This window comes from Sminthopsis crassicaudata, chromosome 3, assembly GCF_048593235.1.
Source record: "Sminthopsis crassicaudata isolate SCR6 chromosome 3, ASM4859323v1, whole genome shotgun sequence".
NCBI lineage: Eukaryota > Metazoa > Chordata > Mammalia > Dasyuromorphia > Dasyuridae > Sminthopsis > Sminthopsis crassicaudata.
The window spans coordinates 252465227-252491329 of record NC_133619.1 but is presented as its reverse complement, the minus strand read 5'-3'; the positions used below and the strand labels follow the sequence as shown (position 1 = coordinate 252491329).

Genomic DNA, 26103 nt, shown 5'->3' with positions numbered 1-26103 from the left:
GGGTAAATCTTAAAAACTTGAGTTCCTTTCAATTATGCTGTTAATTATGTCTTTGAAACTTCCTCTTGTCATTCTTTAGATAGCTCTTGAAAGATAAGATCCCTGTCACTGTAGGTATTCAAATAAGAACAAATGGCCATCTGTCAGGGTACAATTAATTTTTAAAGTGGGAGGGATGATAAACTCTAATCTCTAACATCCTTTCCACTTGTAAAATTCATTTTCATGGAACCACATCTGCCATTACACATTTGTTGAGTCACTCTCTCTTAGTGTAACAGGAAAATGGCAATGATTTGTGAGATGTTTTTAGCTGACTCTCACTTTTTAAACAATGAATGCCAAGACTAACTTGAGCTATGTAAGAAAGAGCCATATATCTTTACTATCCTTTCATAATGAACATCAGTTTTTCTCTCTCATTCTAGAAATATCTTCTACTCTTCACACATATATACATGCTTACTTTGTAAACTGCCTAGAATTTAACTTATCCATCTAAATAATTTAAAAGACTGAAATGACCAGTTCAAAAATTAGATAACCACATACTATATACTACAACTATAACTATCTATGATTATAAGGTAATTTCAAGGTATATTCAAACCTTTAAGTTAAAAACTCTAATTTTTGAGACTGTTATGTTGATAACTATGGTTGGGACACTTAAAGATGTGTAGATTGAAATATAATTCCATTTCTTGGAATTTTAGAAACTATCCACAAAAATGTATACACAAATATTCACAAACTAAAATTTCTAAGTATTGCTTTAAGATGAGGATTCTTTATCCTGTAATTGTGGTATTTAACATTTCTTTAGAAATGTGAAGAAGAAGGGATAAATGAAGGTGGAGAAGAAGAATCAGCTAAAACTCCAAATAATGGCAAAAGTCTAGGCAAAAAAATGAGGGCTATTTCCTGGACCATGAAGAAAAAAATTAGTAAGAAGTACATCAAAGCCCTTTCTGAGGACAAGGTAAGTTTAGTCTATAAAACAGTAGTTTGGTTATGGAAATATTCAATGGACTTTTTTTTTTATTTTTACAGTTGATAAAATATTTTTCTTATTATAATCTCTAGAAAGATAAGAAAACTAATGTACTATTCAAGGTAATTGAGGTTGAAGAAAATCAAGTGGCTTGTATGTAATGTACCTATGTTTGCAAAGAACTTTACTCACAATAATCATGCAGTATAAGTATTATTTATCCATTTCATATATTTTAAAAACTGAGGCTTGGAGAAGTGATATATCTTGCCTTTGACTACACTGCTAATAAGTTTCAAAGACATATTTTAATTTCCAGTGTTCTGATTCCAAATCCAGCATTCAGATTTTACTCTTTATCCTTCCATTTTTCTGGAAGAATGGATGTTACTGTCTTTTGTGAGATGGATTAATTGCCTTGCTTATCATTATACCAAAAAGCTCTGGACCTATCCCATACAAGTGGAGGTACAAAAAGAGAATAGGTCAATAGAGGAATTAGCATTCTCTTAATATTATTATAGTATGTCCCCAAAGCCTTAGTACTGCTTAAGCTTTAATATCTTAATAGCGTCAAGCTTTAATAGCTTAAAACTGTACCTATGCTTTTGGGACACACTATAGTCTCTGTGATACATTTTTCAGGTTCCTTGAGTATAATTTTTTATGTGCACTAAGAACTGGGAGCTATTTTGCTGACTAGGAACTTAATAGTGTCTTTCAGTCAGATAAGTATATAGCTGCAATCAATCCACATAAAAGGGAAAAAAAAGGCACTTAAGAACTTCCTTCATCCAGCCTCTGCTCAAAAAATATATTCAAATGGTCTATATAAAATATATGTGTGTATTCTATAAGATGAAATTATATCTAGATAGACATCACAAAGTTAACATATTATGCAAGTTACATAAACCTAAAAAGTACTTGAGATAATTTCAATAAAAAGGAAACATAATTTGAAATAGTTCACGTCTCCTAATTTTAATTATATAAGATTTTATTTTCCCTGGCATAGGTCAAAGATTCAAAATTTGGGATAGAAATTTTGAAGAGTTCTAGATAAATAGGGTTTCTTAACTGTAAAAAACAAAAAAAAAACCCACAAAATTGAGATGAAATAATTAGGAAAAAAATTAAAACTTTTTTGAATTCCTGAACTATAGATTGTGTTGGTAAATAAATTAAATAGTAAAAATGAGGCAATATAAGCAGTTTAATTAAATGTGGTTTCATCAGAGATATGGCTGTCAATCCATTTTACTTTTCTATTTAAATATATTTGACAATATTTCAGTGCTGAATTGCAACTGCACCATTGTTATTTAAGTAGGAATTTCATATTAGTACTTCAAACTCTTCTTCTATGAAAAGAAATTGAGAAATTAATGATAAAGTCATGTTCTATGCTGCTAATATTATATTCTTAAAAGTATTAATTTTAATATGTGACTTCTTTGATGCATATGTGGTGTGTATGTGAAAGAGGGAAAGAGAAGAAAGTTTTTATATTCTATAGTAATATTTTTCTCTATACCTACACTGTGATATTTGAAAACAAAGGATGAAGAGGATGAAGAAGATACCTACTCATATAGAAACAGTGACCCAGGAGTTGCAGCCTACACTGAGAAATTTCCTCTCAAAGGCAGTGACTCCATGGACAGTATCTACAGTGCTCAAAGTTCATCCAGTGAGTTCAAAGGAACAAATAAGAAATACTGAATTTGTTAAACCTGAGAAGTTAATTTTTAATGGCCTTATATATGTGAAGAATTAATTTATTTATCAAATTAATTATGAAAATAACAGATATTTGGTAATAAAATAGAAAAAATTAAAATGTGTTGACTCTACATCGAGTTTCTATTGTTAAAATTATGCCTGATAGATTATTAAAGACACATTTATTTCAAAAGCTTATAATTCTATGAGAACAATTTTGTCTTGAAAATTTGTATTTATAGCCTAAAGCATACTTATGCATCGAAACTTCTTTGCATATTAATTTTCAAATTTCTGTTTTGTATTTAGAATAGAAACAATTATCTTGAACTATGCATTTCTCTTCATTATTCATATATAGTACTCCAATGCAGCATCTTTTAATTGTTTATCCCCTGCCTGAAATGCATTCTTTTCTCATGTATTCCTCACAGCATCCTCTCTTCCTTTAAAAATTCAACTCAGGCATAACCAATCTATCACCATGTCCTGTCATTTCTACTTTCACACCATCTCTCTATATGTCCATTTCTTTCCACTTACACAATTTTCACCTTAAGATAGACTTTCATTACCTCACATTTGGACTATTGTCTTCTCCTTGGTCTCCCTCCCTCAAGACTGTTATGCACTTAATTGCCAAAATGATTTTTCCTAAAGTACAGGTTTGCTTTGACGATGTCACCCAAATATTCCAAAAAAACCAAAAAAACAAAAACCTGTAAAATCAAATATAAAACACTTTCTGTGGCTTTTAAAGATTTTCACAATCTGGGCTTCTCTTACCTTTCCAATTCTGATATACTTTGCTTCTCTCTAAGATCCAACAATACTGACTTTGCTATTTTTTGAACAGGATACTTCATTTATACCTGCCTTTTCCTTGGTTGTGCCCTTGCCCAGAATTCATGCTCTCCTTCCAAATGATTCTTATCTTCTCTGTTTTTATTAACATTCAGTTTAAATCCTCTTTTAGATAAGGTTTTTTCTTCTTCCTCACCTTCATTTTACACTAAACCACTACATAGTTGTACACATATAGTTTGAGGTTTTTTGGAACAGGGACAATGTTTTTGCCCTTCTTTTTATCCTCAGTGCTTAGTATAGTACCTTCAACATTTGTTTAACAAATGTTTGTTGATGTTCTGCTCGAGCTTGGTTCATTCCTCCCTCATCCCCATCTCCAACTTCTACTGACTTTCATTCCTAATTGCCTTATATTTAACTACTTTGTATGTATTCCCTTTATATTTATTTGCTATATACTTACATATAAACACAGACAAAAATATGGAAGGTTGTGATCAGTAAATATACCTTATTTATTTAAAGGATAATAGGATAATAAGTCTTTGCATAGAACTTTGAAGTGATTGGCTTGGACTCTTGTATCCTTTGAGGATTAACTAATAAACTTTCTTGAATCAAAATAATCCTTTTGTGTTCAATCTATAAAAGGAACTGTATATCTCAGTCTGAGTCTTTGCTGAAAGAAGAAAAAAAATGAGCACCCAACTCAAAAACTAGAGAGTAAATCTTTTTCCTTATGTGCCTGTTCCAATAGACAACATATATCCATAGTTGATCCATGCCATCCCAATCCAATTTGTTTTATCCCCATTAGATATAATAGAATAAAAGTATCTACAAAGGCTGACAATTATGTAAATGCATCAAATTAATGAAGGAAATCTCTGAATAATAATCCTTCAAACATAAGTGAGTAAATCTTTGGGCTAGTTATTGCAAGAAAAAACAAAAGATAAGGAATAAGTAGAAGAAATTTAAATTGTTAACAGTTGATCTGCCAATTCATAATTAATAGATAAATTGATATTTCTACCACAAGAAGTTTGTGACTGATTTCGTTGGCTTGAGCCTTTTAAATTTGTTCCCAGATGATGGTTAAGAATATTTATAGCACTACATATAATATATTATCTCTGATTTTATCAGGTGGAATCACAAGCTGTTCAGATGGTACAAGTAATAGAGACAGCCTTAGATTAGATGATGAAGTCCCATACACAGGGCCATTCTGTGGCCGAGCCAGAGTGCACACAGATTTCACACCAAGTCCCTATGATACTGACTCACTAAAAATTAAGGTAAGTAAAATGTTAAAATTTTTGTTTTTGTAAAATGTTATGGTAATGTCTGCACAATCTGGTTTGATATAGTAATTTCAGGTTCTTTGGGTGTAGGATGATCTGAATCAAAAAGTTGAACAACATATGCTATGAAAAACATGTATTCAAGCCCAGAAAGTAGTCTTCTAGATAATATTCTTTGAGAGATGTTATTATTAACAAGCCTTTAATATTATTTGTTGATAAATTTTGTAAGTAATACAGTGATATAAAGGTTCTTGAGGAAGAGGGAAATTACCTTACCCTTTGGTTATTAAAAGCCCCTTCTAACTGTTTGGGAATATCCAATTCCCTACTGCTAATTCCAAACTTGTAAAAAGGTTAAAAAATTAAGTAAGGAAATATCTAGCACAGTTACTGCAAAATTTAATAAATGGACGACTTTAGATGAAAATTTCAAACAGGAATGGAAACTGAAATCGGCTCTGGAAGACTCAGCATGAAAGAATGCCAGGAAAATTGGGGAAGGTGTCACTAAGCAAAATTAGAGTTGTTCCTCCTGTTTGTTTTCAATTGATTACTAAGCAGGAAATAGAGGTCCCACCTAAGAAACACCTTTTGTTTTCCAGTAATTATCCTGAAGTGTTCCTTCTGCTCATTTTAGACTAAATATTAAATCACATAGGTAGATCAGCACACTTGCTTTCATATGTTGTGTACTTCCTCATTTCATTTTGCTTCTTTCTATTTAAGTATAAGGTTGTAACAGAACTATTAAAATATTCTTATAGATTCTAACAGATATTGTCCTCCCCACCCATGGGCACTGCCCTCAATAACAAACAGACATATGACTCTAGTTGCTGGGGCATATTGATTGAAATGGGTTTTGGGGAAGAAAAAGATGAGTTGAATAGAGGCACCAAACACTGAACCATTCACATTGTCATGGATCTTAAGTGGGAGAAATGTATACAGTTAGTTCTGTTATCCAGTTTAGAACATATGTTATCTTAAAAAATCACTATGCTATGCTAAATTACACAATAAAATCTACAGGGCTTATGAGAAAAATGGAGCTAGAGGCACAGCCCTGAAAAATTTTATCAGTGAAACATAAAAAAAAAGAGAGAAACACTAATAAAATGGTAGAATAGTTTTTCCATGTTAAATGGTTAAGAAATGTACAAATTCTATAATGAATAATGGTTGTATCCACAGCCTTGGATTGTTGTTTGGCATGTACCCCCATTCACATGACTGGGGCTGGCAAAGTTGAAATCCACAGGCAAGAAGACAACTTCAGTGGAACACAGAAAAGACAATGGTAGAAGATGAGAAAATAAATCAACCCTTCTCTCTTCACATTTTCTATCGAACCTGAGGATAGACAATAAATATAGTAGTTTACCCTGAAAAATGTGTAAGTTTGTGGAAGGGGGAATCAGAAGGATGCAGATTTTACTTAATACTTAAGGCTTTCCTTTTGCATGAACTATTTGATGTTTTTGAACCAGGATGTTGGGATGTTGTATGAGTGTATTTTTTAATAGAAAATTTCACAAATGTGAAAGAATAGCAAAACACAATCTTATAAGATAGCACACAGTGAACTAAGTCATCTGGTAGTTGTCAGGTGCATGCATGTACATTTTGTATATTTGCATTCTTATTATTTCTCACAGATGAAATCTAACATAAACAAATGCTACTTAGTTTTCATTATACTCAAATGGTTCCCTAATATATCAATCACATTGGAACAAATTCTTATTTTCAAAACAAGTGTTTTAGTAGAACTCATTATACATAAGGGACACCTTCTTCCAAACCAGGAAGCTCTGGATTCAAGGCCCACCTCTGATGTGTAAAAGCTGAATTAAGTTTTTTGTTGTTTTTTTTTTAACTTTTCAATGCTCTAAGCAAATTACACGAAGTTGTAGTGGAATCACTGACCTACATTGGTAAAGGGAGTTTCTTCACTTAGGATTTTCCTATAACGATGAAATTGCAAATCTGACCCCTACTCTTCTACTTTAAAATGTCTCTTATAGGTCACTTAGTAACTTCTATGGGAGGGCAGTCTTACCTCTATTACCTTACCTATTCCCTTAACAGTTAAAAACAAATCTATTTCAGTGAAGTGTACCCTGCATATTAATCAGCTTTAAGTATGAGTAGATTAAATTCCTAGCTGGGAGTTTTATAAGGTTTTTTCCCCCCTTGTATTCAGATTGGGACAGTTGGATACATTTCATCATTTAATATTTATCACCCCAACTTGATCTTGACTGAAATGCTTCTAAGGCCATATGTACTAAATTAAGCATTGAGCAATATGGCTGATACTTAATGCTCATAATTTTATTTTTATAATTTTTTTTATTCCATGCAACCATATGGTGAATTGAAATTGTTTAGATGGTTTAAATTTTTCTTTTCCAGTTGGGAAAGATTGAAGTAAGTGAACTCAAAACACTGGCATAACAACATATGCTCATCTCACCACCAAAACCACATATGGTTGGGAGCAATTTGGAGGGAAGAAGGTGAAATTTTTCTTTGAGGGGAAAACCAGTGCTACCATGTGAGGAGTCTTATATAAAATATTGGTAGTGCTGCTACATATGCAAGGAGACAAACATCTGGCATCAATCAGAAGGTTATCAATAATAATAATAATGCCTTTAAAGTTTACAAACCACTTTAATACATTATCTTATTTGAACTTCACAATAACAGTATGAGATAAGTTATTAGAGATATTATACTTATATTACATATGGAAAAACAGAGTCAGAGATTCAGTAACTGGCCAAGATCAAAGAAAGATATATGAGAACCACTTTTATTTTCTGTAGTGCTACTACTAACTCACATTATAAGTTATAAATGGGGCATAAACCCTTCTGTATCATAAGACATGTTTTTTTTTTAAGAGGAATCTGATTTTGAAATTTAAAAAATCAAAAAATTATCTCCAGTTATCTTATAAAAGAAAAAGCCATTCATATTATTTTATCTTACTATATTCAGTGTCTCCATTTCCTACATATACACACACATTTAAATTCAAGATAGGTCTTTGTTAGTTGTTATCATAAACATTCTTATAATAATGTCTTAACATAGGTCTTGTGGGGAAAAGAACCAAAACAACAAAAATCTGTGTTTATTGGATGATACAACCATGACTATCATTACCTCCCACAAATTCCCACCTGGTTCTCTTCCTTCACTCTTGGGTCCTTTCAGATTTCATTGTTACTGTCTCAACTTCTACAATGAAACAAATTCTGATCTACAGTTTCAGAGTTGTTTAATCTGATTTGAAAATATCTTTACTTCCAGAAAGGAGACATTATAGACATTATCTGCAAAACACCAATGGGTATGTGGACAGGAATGCTGAATAAAAAAGTGGGCAATTTCAAATTCATTTATGTGGATATTATCTTGGAAGAGGAAGCCACACCAAAGAAGATAAAAACATACCCAAAGAGTAAGAAGGCCAAACCACAAACTGTGCAGGAATTCTTAGAAAGGATTTTGCTTCAGGTCAGTGAATATATTTTCATTTGATTATTTTTTGGCTTATGGATAATGTAGGGATTCCATATTTATGAACAACTGCTAAATTTAAACTAAATTGAGTGATTCAGGTCCCAGTTTATTACTCTCAGTCTATAATATTGATAATCTACCAAAATATTATCTTCATTTTTTGTTTCCTAGTGATAATATTGCCATGAAGACTCTATTCTTGACATTCAGATCCTTATTTGCATAAGAATTATAAATTCAAATTGAAAATACTGACTCATTTTGGCAGCTATATCTATCTTACTTGAGAAATATGGCAAAATAAACATTTGTTTCCCTTAAGTGACCCTTTGCTGTGATATTTCTGGGATAAATACTGATGGAAGACTGAGTGACTAGAGAAACTCCTGAACATCATAAATATTGAGAAGCTGAGAGAATATATAAAAGCAAATGTTATTAAGAGTAACTGATATTTCTAGGTCATGTTAAGATTTACAAAACTATGTGTATGTGCATGTGCATATTTGTATGTATGCATATATATTATATATGTGTATACATACTTGATTTCAATTTATATATTTTATGAGGTATTTATTTCTTTGATAGATTTATGATTCCAATAATATGAGAATTTTTTTTTCCAATGGTGTGTTTCAATTCATCCACTTCTTATCTTTTGCATCTTTTATCTATCTATGTCTTCCCCTAAATTCTCCAGAGAGTGATGTTACTTAGGTCTCTTGAAACTATATGTCATCAGTTTTCAACTTTTCATATCTACTGAATTTATACAATTTATTAACATTAATCAAGTAAATTTTATCTGTTGAGTAAAAAGTTACTAAAATTAGAGTAAATATTTGAAAAAAATGCCTCTCTTAGAATATTAAAGCTGGCTAAGACTTTAAAAGCCTTCTAGTCTAATCATTTCATCTTTCAAATGAAGATTCTCTGAGGAAACACTTTGCTTTAGTCTACACAGCTAGTTAATAATGCTCCCTAGATTCTGATTTAGGTTTAGGTTTATCTCTTAGCCCTCTCTTTCATTATAATAAACTGCCTAAAAGGGTCTTTACTGACCTTTGAAATTATGGTGACAAAGTTTTCTCTTAAAAACTAACTTTTTCTTACTATTTTAATTCTACTACTTTTCTAAATTTGATTCAACTATTCTCTTTTTTTTTCTTTTTGAAACCTTAAAGTATTGCTTGTTTTTACATTTTTATATGCATGTGTATATGTATATATATATGTATGTATACATATATGTACATATAAATATATATTTAAGCTTCCATTATTTTAAGAAAATATAATAACTGATACAGTTAAGTTGTTAATCTATATCTATTGCTGTTGAGATAAGTGCCACTTTAAAGGACTTTTAAATAAATTGGCTCTAGCTTATGAGGCCTCCTTAATAATGAAAATTATTATTAAATAAACTACTAGAAAAATCATCCTGATATAAGCAAGTATAAATCTGATTAGATTCACTTCTTTTAATGTTTGTTTTTGTTTTCGTGAGACAAATGGTGTTAAGAGATTCACCAAAATCACACAACTAGTAAATGTGAAGTGTCAGAGATGAGATTAGAAGTAAGATTCTCCTGACTCCAGAGCTGGTGATCTATCCATTGCAACATTTAGGTTCCTTAGGTTCACTATTTTAGTTAACTTCCCATAAGAGAAATGAATATTTCTCTCTTATATTTAATAACTAACATATTGGGACCAAGATTTTCCCCCTTTTCTACTTTCTCCTGCAAAAATCAATCTGTATCAAAAATTTCTTTAAAAAGATTTGCTCTTGCATTTGCTGAGAAAGGTCTGGGAAAATGTTGATTCTCCCTGTTATCAAGAAAGGTGATATGGAAATTGATGTCTCTTTGACCAGGATTTGAGTGACTTAAGTCAAGTACCTCAAGACCCTTATTTTAATAAAGTCCACCTCCCATTGTGTTAAGAAATCAGAAGTAATTGGCACCTCTTAGGAACATCTAATCTTTGAAATGTATATAAATTGTGAGCCCATTTCCATCAGGGGACTTTAGTCCAAATGACCACCCTTTTATTAATAACATACTGGCTTTATTAATAAAATCATTACATTAAACAGAAATGTTGTCTCAAACTTTTTTTAATCGCCACATATAAGAAGACCTAGTTTTATGCTACATGAAAGCAGTATATTTATTATTTGAAATTTATCTCTTTTATTGCTCTTATACGTTTCTTGCCTAGAAGGGAAGGACACAGGCTTATTGTAACCATAAAATAGGTTATAATAAAAAATGTATCAAAACCTAATTTTTGTCTAGTCAATAAGCCAGTCAAAGCACAAGTAATTATTAAGTGCCTATCATATCAGGCACTGTGCTATTTATAATTCTCCAAGTCTAAATTGAATAATATTTTCAGCCTGTTTAAATTCAAATAGAAATGAAATGGAGAAATTAAATTTTAGCTAGTTCTCTAAACCAAGAAAAATTCTTCAAAAGGACAAATTCAAATTAATGCACATAAGCAAAAATCTTCCATGATTAGTCTTATGCTGGAATTATCCCTCTATGTTGATCAAACAGAATAATTAATTAAAATTTTCTATTATTAGATTGTATAAGTGTTTACTGTTTGAATTAAAATATCAGACAGTTACAAGCAGGTTTAACAATGCCTCATAAAACTTTAAAACATATATCATCTTTTCACTCTTTTTCTAATCTCTTTAATTTTTAGCTCTTTTAAAATAAACAAGTCTGTGTATCATAACTTGTAATCATCATTCTCATTTCTAGATTTTTAGATGTCATTAAGTTTCTTAAAATAAAGTTCAGTTAATCTGATAAAGAACTCTTAAATTCTCTAATTTCATTCACATCCAAGTTGAGAGCTTATAAGTCATTATTAAAAGTAGCCAACCACATCCCAAATCTCTATAGTATTTGCTATAGGTATACAGAATTTATATATTTCATATATGTTCCATATTCTCTCCTCTATATAATTGTTTCTTTATCTACTTGAAATATATCATCTCTACCATTTCCCTTGTGGCCATAATATACTCCTTGTGTAACAGAAGTACAAAGGGCAGTTATAAAATTCTCACTTGTTACAATAATAGATCTGAATTCTTTAATCTAGGATTCATATTATTGGCTTTATACAATCCTTGCCCCCAAAAGAGCTGCATCCAAAATAAGGTAATTGAATCTATCCCTTGGGATCCTTCACAGGTAATAAAATAAATTGTTTTCACCTCCAATCTCTTACAAATGGAACATTCACAAAAAAAAGGAAGAAAGAAAAATAGCTTCTTTCTTACTGACATATTTGGGTCTTAATCTGGTTTTGGAAATGAAATTGAGTGAAATCACAAGCAGAATTATAACCAGTAATCCCAGAATTTGGTACAGTCTTTGACACATAGTAGTAGATGTTTAATATTTATGGAATTGAACTGAAAAGTCAATTTCATGGATAGCTTGGTGGAGAACATTACCTAGGAAGACTTCAGAAACAGCCATCTAGCTCACTTCCTTTTCTACTTCTATATTCCATTGCACCTTTATTCTACTTATCTCTCTCCTGGAATTGGCCTTCTTCCACTGTCCCTGTAGGGGTAGGGACTGGCAGAACACTTTGAGGATTTTGAATGATTCGGGGAAGAAAAAAATTCCTTTGAATGTCAACTCTATGACTCCTACCAAAACCCAATTTTTATACTGTTTATAATCATTGTCTGCACGTTCTAGGGATGCTAAGAAATGTATACATAAAATTGCAACTGAGATATGGACATAGATATACAAAAACATACATGCTTATTTAAATTATTTTTTCATCTAGGATTATACTTCAACACTTTTGCTAAATGGTTATGAGACTCTGGAAGATTTAAAAGATCTAAAGGAAAGTCATTTGATTGAATTGAACATTGAAAACCCAGAAGACAGGATGAGGTTGCTATCAGCAGCTGAAAGTCTGTTTGATGATGAAAGTAAGTTACCATGGTTTTATTTAGCTGAAGAAGATAATCATTTCAATGTAAGGAGGGACATCACTGCACATAAAGTCATAACTGTCTTCATAAGAGTCTTGTTCATTAATCTTCCCTCTAAAATCCAAACACACAGAAACATTTCATAGTAAGAATAGACAACTATATTTCTATGCTAATGGTGTTTATATATCACTAATTCATTATAATCCAAAACGTATCAATGACCATTATTCTTTCAACTGCTCCTAAAATAAGAAGTCACTATTTTCATGATTCAATATATAAATGGTACTATAAATGTCTTTTCTTTCCTTTTCACCTTTCCCTTGTAGTTTTCTACCTGTTTGAATCATTTCAACTATGTGGGTCACAGTTTTCTTTATGTAAAAAACGAAGGATTTTGGACTACATAAAAAATAAAATACAGTAGAAAACAATGAATAATTTTATTCAATTGATGTCAAAATTCATTCTTCATATTTGCTTGAGGATCTATGAATCTAATTATGTTATTGTTTTCAAAGTGCTCTTATTATAGAACACAGAAAACATCAACAGAATGAAAGGAAATTTTGACAACACTTTGTCCAAGCAAAAGACCTGGGGTTGCAGCCTAAATAACTTGCCTAGCAAAGTTTAGTGTAATCCTGAATGAAAAAAAATATTTAACAAACTGAAAGACTTTCATATATTTGTAACAAAAAGGTAAAAACTAAATGGAAAATTCAATATAAAAGATCCAGAAAAAATAAAAGGAACATTAAAATGAATTAAAAGTACAATTCAAAATCAACATTATCAGTATTCTTAAAACTGTTATAATTATTATGATAACTTGAAAGAAATGTTGAGGCTGAGTTTTATGTGATGGGATGATCTAAAAAACAAAATTGTGCAGGAAAAGGTAAAGGGCATAATTGTAAAAATGAGGCATGAAAGTAAGATCTAACAGAGAGGAAACAAGTGGGGATGGAGAACTGATAATTTTGGAACATTCCTCATTCAGGATGAAGGGGAAACAAGGTCTTATGATCATGGAACGAGATGAGAAAAATGGGGAATAGGAATTTTAGAGGAATTTGTAGATTAGTATTTAGAAAGGGGAGAGTCTTACCCATGTAAGAGACTTTTGGAGGCCTGTGTGGATTAAGATAGGAACAGGGAGGAGGGAAAACTCTTTAAGGGTTAATGGAATAGAAAGTGGTAGAATGAGAAGAGAAGATAAGGAAACAGGGATAGGATAAAAGGAAAAACTGATCAAGAAAATAATGAGGAATAATAAGATGGAGGAAATTTCACAAATAACTTTGAATATAAGTGGAATGTGGTAGCAAATTTTGTGGTGGCAAAAAAAAAATTTGAAGGGATTTCCATCATTTGGAAAATGACAAGTTATGGTGTATGGTTGTGATGGAATGCTACTACACTATAGAGAATGATGAGTTCAATGAACTTAGAAAAGCATGGAAAAATCTGCACAAAATGGTGAAGATCTAAGTTAACAGATTTAAGAGAATGTTTTATACAGTAACATTGTGAATATATATATGCATATATATGCATATATATACTTTTAAGATATGATATTTATTTTAAGAATGACTTTGAGCAATTATCATTTTGATTATTATAAATATACAAATTTTAAATAGAGGGCATATGAAGAAAGATGCTATCTTCATCCAGAGAAAGTATGCATTGAATAATTTTACCTATATGTACACACATATATATTCTATGTATATGTATATGTATGAACAAATATGTTTGTGTCTAATGAGAAACTATTAAGGTATGGTGAGGGAAGAAGGAAGGAAAAATTTACATGATAATTTTATTTTATATTTAGAAGGAAGAGTAAGTTGTACATAATAAATTTGCAGTTTCATGCACAATTACTTTTTTTTAATAGTATGGAAATGCTTTTTTACTCCATAAATTAAAAATAGAATTAGCAATACTTTTTGAGGGGGAAAAAGAAAACATAATTTCCTTCTAATTAGGAATGTTTTTCAAGTATTGATCTGTCATTTTACACCTAGGGAATATATAGATCAGAAACAAAATTTTGCTATAACTTGATTTACAGTGGTATAGAAATGAGTATATATGGGGAACTTTTTAATTTGTCCAACACTGTCTCAAAAACATGTCCTCTACTTATACCACCTCTATATTTTTGTTTGTTTTTTCCCTGAACTTTTTTTCTTTCCTTCTTAATCTGCTAAATTTCTATCCATCCTTTAAAGTTTAATTCAAAAACCACTTTCTCCACAAAACTCTCCCTTATAATTTTAGTTGCTAATAGACTTCTACCTTCCACCTTATATGTTTTAGGTTGAACTTCTCTAACACGAATTCTAAGTGTATTTTATAAATTTCAATGTTGATATTTAATTCTCCTAAATTCCTTTATGGCAGGGACTATTATCTAAACTTTGTGTCTCCCTCAGAAATATACTATGTGTTTTGCACACAGTAGGAGCTTAATAATTTCACCTTCAATTGAATTAATTACTACAACAGTTTTCATTTAAATTCATTATAATTGCATGTATCACTTGAAGCTCTTTAATGCTCCTGTGCAAAGCAACATATTCTATATAGTCATGTTTTCTCTTTCCACTACTACTTTCCTTCCACATCTAGTTTCTATCTTGACTCTTGAACAAGGATTCTGTTTCTTGTAAACAACATGTTTCCTTCCAAAATATAGTGGCTTTCTACATTTGAAAATGAGAAATTCCAATTTAGTTGATTTCATAAAGCCCTAAACATTTGCGCTAAAAAACCAGTAAGGAAATGTCTAATATTCTGTATTAAAATATATCATATATATAAATTTGTATATGAATTATACAAATATACATATAGTCAAGCTGAAATAATGCAAAAAAAGCAAAATGCAAATTTAAAAAATCAGATGTAACTACTGTTTGTTGTCAAAAATTTAGCCAAAGAATTGGTATTTCATTGATGTTTAGTATAGCATATAATCTGAAACTGTTAGAATATATATGTCAAAAGATGTACATTATATATTAGACTATTCTTACTAAATATCATTTGTCTTATATTAAATTACACTTTCCTTAAGAATAAACAATGGCTTTCATTTGCTGATAAGATGCTGAGTTCTGATAATTCTGCTCTATGCAATGGTAGGTTATTTTTATCTGTTACTTAACTCTATGCATACCTTATACTACCATGCTAAAGATTAAATATACACCTTTAGTATGTCTTTAGGGATAAAGACATTGAATATATGGCTACATAAAACTGAGAAGCTGTTTTTAAAGCTAAAGTCAAAAGTTAAAAATAAAGAATTCTAGGAGGTATAGCTCAAGATTTTGCCCATCTATTTTATCTACAGTTGATTAATACTATTGTTTAGTGAAATTCCTTCTTTTCTTGCTTGTTGATTATAAGAATGTATTTGCTTCATTGAAAACACAGTTGAACAGTTTTTTTGGCCTTGATAATACTACTTGAAGCTTCAGGAAAAAATAGAAAAATATTTAATTAATAATTAATTCACTTAAGATGACTAGCAAGAACTATGGAGTATTAGGGTAGGAGATTGTTTGTATGTGTGTGTGTGTGTGTGTGTGTGTGTGTGTGTGTGTGTGTGTGTGTGTAAGAAAAAGAAACAATTGAGAACTCAAAATAATTTATTTTTATTCTTCCACTCCTACCAAAATATATGATATTTGCCCTTACTGTAATCTTGAGGATATAAACAGGATACCTATCCCTGCCCTGTGTTCACACTTTAGGAGGCAAGGCGAGTCATTGCTTGACAAATCATACTGATGATCACATATTAGTTCATAAGAACATTTAACATGGTGTTAGTGCTAATTGCAGGATTTAGGTGGAAGAAAGGAATAATTCTGTCAACCTCCTTTGGGAAAGGAATAATAGTGTGAAATTCTGAATTTTGCATTTATATTGAATGAATATTAATGAATTTTATTTATTGGCTTATCAAGGAGACTATTTAAATTTAAGAGAATTTGGGTATTAAATGATACCTAAAGTTTAGTGCAAAATAGACAGTGTCTGGTTTATTTTATATTGCAAATTAATACCAGTTTTTTTTCCCTTTTAAACTGGTGAATAATTCTCTTGCTTTGATAACACTAAAATCATCTCATAAATATTCCTGTTATATTACAGTTAGGGCTATTTTCAGGCAATGTAGCATAACCGAAAAAAAGCTATACTTGGAATCAAAGGATCTAGGTTTAAGTCCTAGCTTTGCTACTTATTTAAATAAGCCAGTCATTCAATTAACATTTGTTTAGCATTAGGTGACTCAGTGGATAGAGTGTCATCTGCAGAATTAATTGTAGTGTGTGTGGTGGGAAGACCACTCATTTTCCTGAGTTCAAATCTAGCTTCAGACACTAATTTTTTTTTTTTTTTTTGACTCTGGACAAGTTATTTACCCTGTTTGCATCAATTCCTAATCTGTAAAATGAACTGAAGAAGAAAATGACAAACCATTCCAAAAAATAGAAAGGGAATGGCATTCCTATCTCTCTTCCAAGAAAATCCTAAATGGGGTCATGAGAAGTCCTTCATGACTGAATAAAAACAATACTTGCCAAGCATTATGCTAAATATTAGGGATACAAAGAAAATTCAAAATTATACCTTGATGAGACCATTCCAGGGAAATGATAGAGTAGGTCAGAAAATTCTAACTGCTCCAGATCTCCTCCACAAATGAGACAACATAATACCTGGGCAATATAGAACAGTAAAAATAAACAGGAGTTGAGATAGAACAGTGATCCTCCTGGGATAATCAAAGAAAATGTGAAGATCCCAGACAGAGTTTGGCCATGTGAAGTATAAACACCTTTAGGCTAATTCCATTGAAACAGCAAGAGGTAGCGCTCAGGACTAGCTGGGTTGGGAGGTAACCTCAGCCCCAATCATAGAAATGTTTACCTTTTAGACAGTGTGGGGAGTCAGGCATCTGAACAGGAAAAGATTGAGGGAAGGAATTTCTGCTGATGAGACCATTGGTGAGAAGAAATTAGTACCCTGTGAGTGTAGAAATAGTAGGGTAAGTATGCTGCTGGCTATGAACACTTAGAGGAGGGTGGAGTTCTTGATTTCTATTATAGGCCAGAAGGAAGAATGGAAGGAGAACCAGAGGACAGAGGTATCATCCTGTAGCCCCCAGGATTACAATCACAAGCTTTTCTAAATAAAAACAAAACAAAACAAAAAAAAAAAAAAAAAAAAAAAGAGCAGGAAAAGAAGAAAAAAATCAAACCACAAAAAGTCATAGAAAAGACCAAGAGTTTATCTTCAAAGGAGGATACTAAAGCAAAAAAAAAAAAAAAAAAAAAAAAGACTCTTCTCTCCCAAAGAGCAATGTCAAATGATCCTCTGCTAAAAAACAATTCATAGAAGAATTCAAAAAAGATGTTAAAAGATCAAAGGATAGAAACTGAGGAAAATTTTTAAATAAGAACAATCCAAGATAAACTACATTATGAGTCTTAAAAAAGAAAATAATTTTAAAAAAATTAAAATTGGGCAAGGGGAAGCCAGTGAAGTTATAAGAAATCAAGAAATAAGAAAACAAAATATAAAGAATGAAAAATGGAAGAAAATGTGAGACATCTCATAAGAAAAACCACTGCTCTACAGATCAAAAAGAGAAAGCATAAGACTAATTGGATTTTTTTGAAAGCTACAATTTAAAAAATCTTGAGACAATAATACAAGAAATAATTAAAGAAAATTGTCTTGTGTTAGAACAAAAAGGGAACGTAGACATAGGAAAAAAATATCCACCACTCATTATCTGAAAGAGATCTAATTAGGAAAATGTACAGATACTCATAGACAAATTCTGAAACTTCCAGGTCAATGAGAAAATATGAGTAACAAGAAAACAAACCCCCAAAAATTAAAATATGGCAATTCAAATTAGAATCATACATGCCTAACAACAGCTACACTAAAAAAGACTGCGGATCTTGGAATAGCATATACTGAAGAACAAAAGTTGAAATTTTTTACAGCTGAAAATATCATACCCAGCAAAGTTAAGCATAATCTTGAACAATAAAAGGGATATTCAATGAATTGCCAGATTATCAGGATTTTGTCACAAGAGCTGAATTTAATAGAAAATATGATATACAAGATCAAAGAGAAATATAAGGTAAACATAAAAGACTAATTACAAGGAACTCAATAAGGACAAACTGTTCATTTTCTATTTGTGAAAATGAAAAGCAGATTAAGAGTAATTATACAAATAAGGTATGAGAGGAAAAACTGACACAGAAGAATTACATGGGGGAGGAAGATTTATAGTTCTGAAACTACTATCCACAGACATGGGTTAAAGAGTTTATAATATACATATGTAGAAGAGTGTAAAAGTCTTCTAAATTAAGAAAGAAATAAGAAGAGAATAGATGAGTGAGGAAAGAATAAGATAAGTGATTTTAGAGAGAACCCTACTAACATCCAATCAGGGTTAAAAAGAAAAAAAAAAAAAAACAAACCTATGCTTAGAAGGTGAAGGAACAGCATAAAGGAGTTATTGAAAGGTGTTTAGATTAAAAGGAATGACATGTGAAGATTAAAGAGAATGGGATAAATAGAGAACAACATATTTATTTGGAAAGTTATAAAAATTCTTCTAAATTCAAATAGAAACAAGAGGCCAAGAGAAAGGGTTAGAGGAGAAGATAAAGGAGATTTTTTTTTTTTTGTGGAAGTAGGTTAAGAAATAGGAGGATTAGAGTAATAGAAGTAAAGCAGAGGAGTCAAGTTGGATAGGAAACAAGATTCATACAAACATAAAATAAAAAGGAGTAGAATTTATTAGATTAAAAATAAAAAAACCAAGTCAAAATATCTTGATTATCTGATCTCCAACATATTTTTGTGTTAATTAAATGCATTGTTTGCTTACTGCAATTTCCCTTTTTTGATAGCAATTAAGTAATAATAATTCAAAATAATGATTAGCTCAATCTTGACTCACCAAAGGTTCAACTTTGTCTAATTCTTGTCTTTTTTATTTACAGCTTTAGAAGAAGAAAGTGATCCTGCATCCCTATCTTTAAAGCCAGACATCACTTTTAACAAGGCACAGTTCAATGATTGTCCAAGAGATTCTGGTTGTTATATCTCATCAGAAAGTTCGGATAATAGCAAAGAAGATCTGGAGTCTGAAAAGTTGTCTAACATGGTAGAGAAAATTACTATCACAGAATCAAATGATTGAGCTTATATTTTTCAACATTATAAGTAGATCCAAAGATAAAAGTAATAGTTAGTTAGCAAAGATATTGGAAATTGTGACAGTTTTTATATTCAATAATCTTTGATGATACACAGCAGATTTTATTATCTCGATGTTTCAAAATTCTGGTTTAACAAAAGAACCTTCATTGTTAAATGATTTGTAGACTATAGCTGGGAAAAATAACAGGAAAATATGTTTTTTTAAACTTTCTACATCAAAAAAATATTATCCTTTATGCATTCCCAATTGTTGTAAATAGCAGCATATGTATTTATTATTTTAAATGCTAGATGTTAATAGCTTATTGTTCCTTACTCTTCATGTTCCTGATGTACATGAAACTTACTTTTAGTAGCATTTTACAAGTTCATCATCTTAATATTTGACCCTTAAGAAAAAGCAGTACAACCCTCCATGCCTACCAGTTACAAATTGATATGTGCAGTTATAGTAATGAATAGTTTATAACACAGACAACTGCTCATAAGCTTACCTATAAATCTCTTGTCAATATTCCTTCTTTCCCTACCCCTACCTCAAGCAAGTTGTCAAAGCATTTTACCAGACATGGTTTATATTTTTAAATGATTTTAATGATCTTTTTCATTGTTAAATATTTACCAATTTAAAAAAAATTAAAAGATATTTTACAAGCATAACCTTTAATAAAATTACATTTACTGTAAATACCATTGATCTTGTCCTAAAATATTCACACCGCATATCTTTTATCTCAAAATTGTCTCAATATTGATAATAAATGGAACTATGTGATGATTATATTTTCCAGGCTGTGTTCTTTACAAAAGGTTCAGTAATGTTTTGAGATATGTAGAGATATTTTTATAGTAATATCATTATTAAATCAATTTACTGGTTTTTCTATCATTCATCCTAGATTTCACTTTTGTATCTAAGATATTGTGTTTATCCTTTAAAAATATTGCATGATAGCTCTAGAACATTTAATAGAAAGTAAATATTAAATAGAAATAGGTAAGATTTTTTTAAAAGGTCCATTGCTGCATCTCTACTGAAAGCGAAGGAGAGAAATGCATCTATGTTATAAGTGAAGGAGAGAAAAGAGGTCCTCAGAGATTCTGGAAATATTATTTCACTAGTATTCATTGGTAACTTATTTAAAACAAAATAGGACAAACCTATCATGAAACCTTTTGTTGTGTGGTGAGGTATGTATGAAACCCATAGCATCTTTTGTTTCCCCATATCTTTTTCAAACAGGAACTGATATGCTCATCTTTAATGGACAAATGGGGTGGCAGGAAATAACTACAATCAGTACTATATTTTCCTCCAACAATGTTGGAGGAAAGTAACTTCCTGTTACTTCTACTTTTAATCCACTCTTTATATCAACTAAACAGTCAGGATTAAATTAAACAAACATTTATCATATATCTACTGTGTTCAAGGATCTGGAGAATGAAAACAATTAATAAACTAATTCTTTCCCTGTTGGAGATTATACTTTCACATTTTTACAGTGAATACAACAAAAAACAAATTTAAAAAGTTTGCATGTACAAAATAAAACATGAAACTACAAATTTGTTATATGTAAATTTATTTTCTTTTAAAACGTGTATAATTTTCTTTAAAAATATGAAGTAAAGAAATATTCAACAAAACTCTACTAATATTTCTCTCCAAAAAAAAACTTTAAAATAACACTTTAACTGAAAATACAGAGTAGCAGAGCTAACAAAGTCTCACAATGAGATAATGTTTTCCCACACAAGACCTCAAAGGAAGTCAGCAAAAGAAATCTGTGATATGGGGGAATGGGATGTTCTGGAGCCTATATGGGTGGATCTATATTCACTTCTGAGTCATAATTCAAGGACAAGATGAAGCATTTTCAGTCAAGAATGGGTAGAACTCCTGCAGGGCAGTATCACTTCTGTTTCCAAGAAAGAAGGGGACATAAAGACTTGTATAGATTGAAATCTCAAGGGATTGGGGGAACTTTCTGGTAGAAGAGTAGAGTGCAGACCAAGAGAGCAGTGAGCACACCTCTCCCCATATTATACCATAGTGGAAGAATCAAAAACTTAAAAACAAAAAAGCAAACAAACAAACAAAACAAAAACAAAAACAAAAACCAGAAATAGCTCTGAAGATAATAGTGTGAAAAAGCCTGAAGCTTGAAAAAGAAGTCCCTTTTCCATCATCCCCCGCCCAACCAGGAACAGAGCCCAATATTAACATAATGTTCCAAATTAAGTAATAGAGAACGAAAAATGAGCCATCAACAATAACAACAACAACAAACCTAACTATAAAAAGCAATTGTGATGAACTAAAGAACTATTAATCACCATGCTAAACTAGATAATCATTGTACTACCAATTCCACTGAGTTACCACCTTGTAAGAATCCTTGTTTCAAGTACAGAGTTCTGGCCCATAACAAATGTGAGAAAAGGAGATTCCTTGAGAGAAATGAGAAATAAGAGGAAGAATGAGGAAAATTATCTCACATAAAAGAGACATGCAAAGGAAGATCTTTTACAGTGGAGAGAATATGGTAGCAGGAGAGCAGGCAATGCTTGAACCTCAATTATATCTAAATTGGTTAAAAATGGAAAAATATAAACATACATACATCATATACTTGTGTTTATGCATCTATATATATACACACACACCTGTTGAATTGATAATGGAAATCTATCTTATGAAATGGGAACTAGGAAAAGAAGAAGATTGGAAAGGGGGGGAGATATAATAAAAAGGAGGATAGACAAAACAAGGCAGTGATCAGGAGAAATAAAATAATATAATCTTAAAGATTATGAGTAGGTCCAAGGATAATCATAGAAACAATAATTTCTTTAAAGATAATGACAACAATGAAACAACATGAGATGCAGCCAAAACAGTATATAAGGGAAATATATATCTCCAAAAGCTTATGTCAATAAAATAGAAAAAAGGATAAATCACTACTTTGAGTGTGTAACAATAACAACAATAATTCCATTAAAAAAAGAACAAATTAAAAATCCCCAATTAAACACTAAATTGAAAATCCTGAAAATTAAAGAGATAAATAAATTTGAAAGCAAGAAAACTATTAAACTATTAAATAAAACTGTTTAAAAAATAAAAAGATAAACTTTTTGTTAATTTGATTTTTAAAAATAAAAAAACCCAAATTATCAGAATCAAAAATTTCAAGGTAAAGTTGCAGGATACAAAATAATTCCACATAAATCATCAGCATTCATATATGTTATCAATAAAATCCAGCATCCAGGGATACAAAGAGAAATTCCATTTAAAATAATTGTAATCAATATATAATATTTAGGAGTCTACCTGCCAAGACAAAACCAGGAACTATATGAACACAATTACAAAACACTTTTTACACAAATAAAGTGTATATAAATAATTAGATATAAATATAATATATAAATAATTAGAAAAATATCAAGTGCTCATGGGTAAGGCAAGCTAATAAAAATATGACAATTCTATCTATATTAATGTATTTATTCAGTGCCATACCAATCAAACTGCCAAGAAATTACTTTACAGAGCTAGAAAAAAATAATAACAAAGTTCATCTGGAAGAACAAAAGGTCAAAGAAGAACAAGAGTACATTATGAAATGCAAAATGGATAATTTTGATTACATTAAGTTAAAAAGTTTTTATGTAAACAAAACCAATATAGACAAGATTAGAAGGTATGCAGAAAACTGGGGAAATTTTTTTCACATCCAAAGATTCTGATAAAGGCTTCATTTCTAAAATATATAGAGAATTGATTGAAGTTTATAAGAATACAAACAATTCCCCAATCAAGACATGAACAAAGGATATGACAATTTTCAGATGAAGAAATTAAAATCATTTACAGTCATATGAAAAAAGTGTTCTAAATCACTATTGATCAGAGAAATGCAAATTAAGACAACTCTAAGGTACCACTACACACCTCTCAGATTAGTTAAGATAAGAGGAAAAAATAATGAAAACTATTAGAGGGGATGTAGGAAAACTGGGACATTAATACATTGTTGATGGAGTTGTGAACTGATCCAACCATTCTAGAGAGCAATATGAAAATACACCCAAAGATATATCAAACTATGCATACCCTTTGGTGCAGCAGTATCTCTACTAGGTCTGTATCCTAAAGAGATGGTTAAACAAGGAAAAAGAACTACAAGTATAAACATGTTTGTAGCATTTTTGTAGTGGCAAAGAACTGGAAGCTGAGTGGATGGCCATCAGTTGGAGAATGGTTGAATAAGTTATGGTATATGAATGTTATGGAAAATTGCTATTCTATAAGAAATGATCAGCAGGATGATTTCAGAAAGACCTGAAGAAACTTATATGCATTGATGCTAAGTGAAATAAATAGAACCAAGAGAACACTGTATATAGCAACAAGAAGATTATATGATGACCAATTTTGATGGGCATGGCTCTTTTCAACAATGTGGTGATTCAGATCAATTCTAAAAGATGTGACGGAGAGAGCCAACAGCATCCAGAAAGAGGACTGTGGGAACTGAATGTGGATCACAACATAATATTTTCACCTTTTTTGTTGTTGTTTGACTGTTTTTTATTTTTTCAGTCTGATTTTTCTTATGCAGCATGATTGTGGAAATATGTATAGAAGAATTGTACATGTATAATGTACATATTGGAAGGAGAAAAAATTTGGAACATAAAATTTTGCAGAGGTGAATGTTGAAAACTATTTTTGCATGTATTTTGAAAATAAAAAGCTATTATTTAAAAAAATGAACAGGGTGAATTCAACACCAATGCATATGAAATTATAGCATGTATTTGGAACTATTTTCCCCAATTTTGTGCCAATAAATATAACAATTTAACTAAAAAAGATGAAAACTTATTTAAAAATAAATTATTCACATTAACAGAAGAGAAAAATAGGATACTTAAATAACCCAATCTTAGAAAAAGAAATTGAATAAGATATCAATGAGTTTCCCAAGGGAAAAAAATTACCAGGGCTAGATAGATTCAAAAATGAATTCTACCAACACTTAAAGAATAATTGATAAATTATTCAGAAAAATAGGTAAGAAAGGAGTCCTTCCAAATTCCTTTTATGGCACAAATATTATTCTGATACCTAAAACAGGAAGAGTAAAAAGGGAGAAAGAAATCTTTAGATCAATTTCTCTAATGAATATTAATGCAAAAAGTTTTTAAAAAATACTAGCAAGGTGATTAAAGCAACATATCATAAAGATCATGCATTATGACAAGGTGGGATTTGGACCAAGAATGCAGGCCTGCTTGTTGTGATTAAAGTCATGATAGAGTAAGGCAATAGTGTTCCAAAAGTGATACATTTATTAGCAAGACTAGGGGTTGCCAATAATAGGGCTTAGAGGGCCCCTTAGGAATCATGGACATCCAGGACAGTCAAGGCAGTTCTTTTAAAGTCACAAAACAGAAATATCAAAAAGGACAAGCAAAATCCTAAGGGTTCATTAGAGTCACATGTCAACAGGTCAGAGTCACATCTATAGCAATTTGAATATGATCAGATTATAAAAGCCATGATTGAAGCACCAAATTTGTAGCAATATGAGCATTATTGAGTTATAATTTGAAGAATCATGTTGTTTGCACAATTTGGAAAATACCAACTTGAATTTCATGGAGCAACATGACATGAGCATTTCATCAAATACACTTGACTTTTCTTTAGATCATGTTTCCTTAAAAAATGAGTGGTAGCTGAATTTACAGCAATAGAATATGGCGACTGAAGGGCAATGAAAACTACCTGAGTAAGGAATTTAAATTCACACTGAAGGGAAATTAATAATATATAATTACTTGATCAACCCTTAGCAAAAATAGAGATTATCAATTTTCAGTTTTATGATTATCCCTTTGATCCTTTGAGGAAATGTGGTACTTCAGTGGATCAACTATAAAAATTATATAGCCTTTCTTAAATGAAGGTTGTCATGATGATTCAAAATCATCAGGACAGAGGCACCTAGGTGGCACAATGGATAGAACAAAAACCTGAGAATTCAAATCTGACCCCAGACACTTAACACTTCCTATCTATGTGACCCTGGGCAAGTCATTTAACCCCTATTGCCTCAGCAAGAAAAAAAAAAAAAAGCTTAAAGTCTCTAATATGAAAAGAATCCATTTTGTATTTTGTATTTTAATCATAGAAGTAGAAAAGTTAGGTAAAACATAACTTTGGGAAAAAACCTAGCACAATTGATTAATTTCCATAATCACCAGGAACTAACTTAGAAAAAACCTCAGTGCTACAAATAATAAAACAGTTAACCTAAGCAGAAGATGATTTTGAGATTTGGAATAAGGAGAGCATATTTAACCAAAGACATTAATATCCCATTTCTCACCTTTAAATCAAGAGAACATCAAAGAAAATCAAGATA

The 26103-nt window shown here is 30.8% G+C and overlaps 1 protein-coding gene across 3 annotated transcripts in view; it reads left to right on the top strand.

The window, feature by feature from the left end:
- The window catches only part of SAMSN1 (SAM domain, SH3 domain and nuclear localization signals 1), a 178521-nt gene extending 157389 nt beyond the window's left edge, over positions 1–21132 (top strand). For all 3 annotated transcript variants that reach the window (XM_074300439.1, XM_074300438.1, XM_074300437.1), the window contains 6 exons: positions 827–982; positions 2558–2687; positions 4676–4827; positions 8161–8367; positions 12211–12361; positions 19435–21132. In XM_074300439.1, coding sequence (XP_074156540.1) covers positions 827–982; positions 2558–2687; positions 4676–4827; positions 8161–8367; positions 12211–12361; positions 19435–19634 — 996 coding nt within the window. In that variant the 3' untranslated portion in view covers positions 19635–21132. The remainder of the gene's footprint in view (positions 1–826; positions 983–2557; positions 2688–4675; positions 4828–8160; positions 8368–12210; positions 12362–19434) is intronic.
- Positions 21133–26103: the final 4971 nt, after the last annotated feature.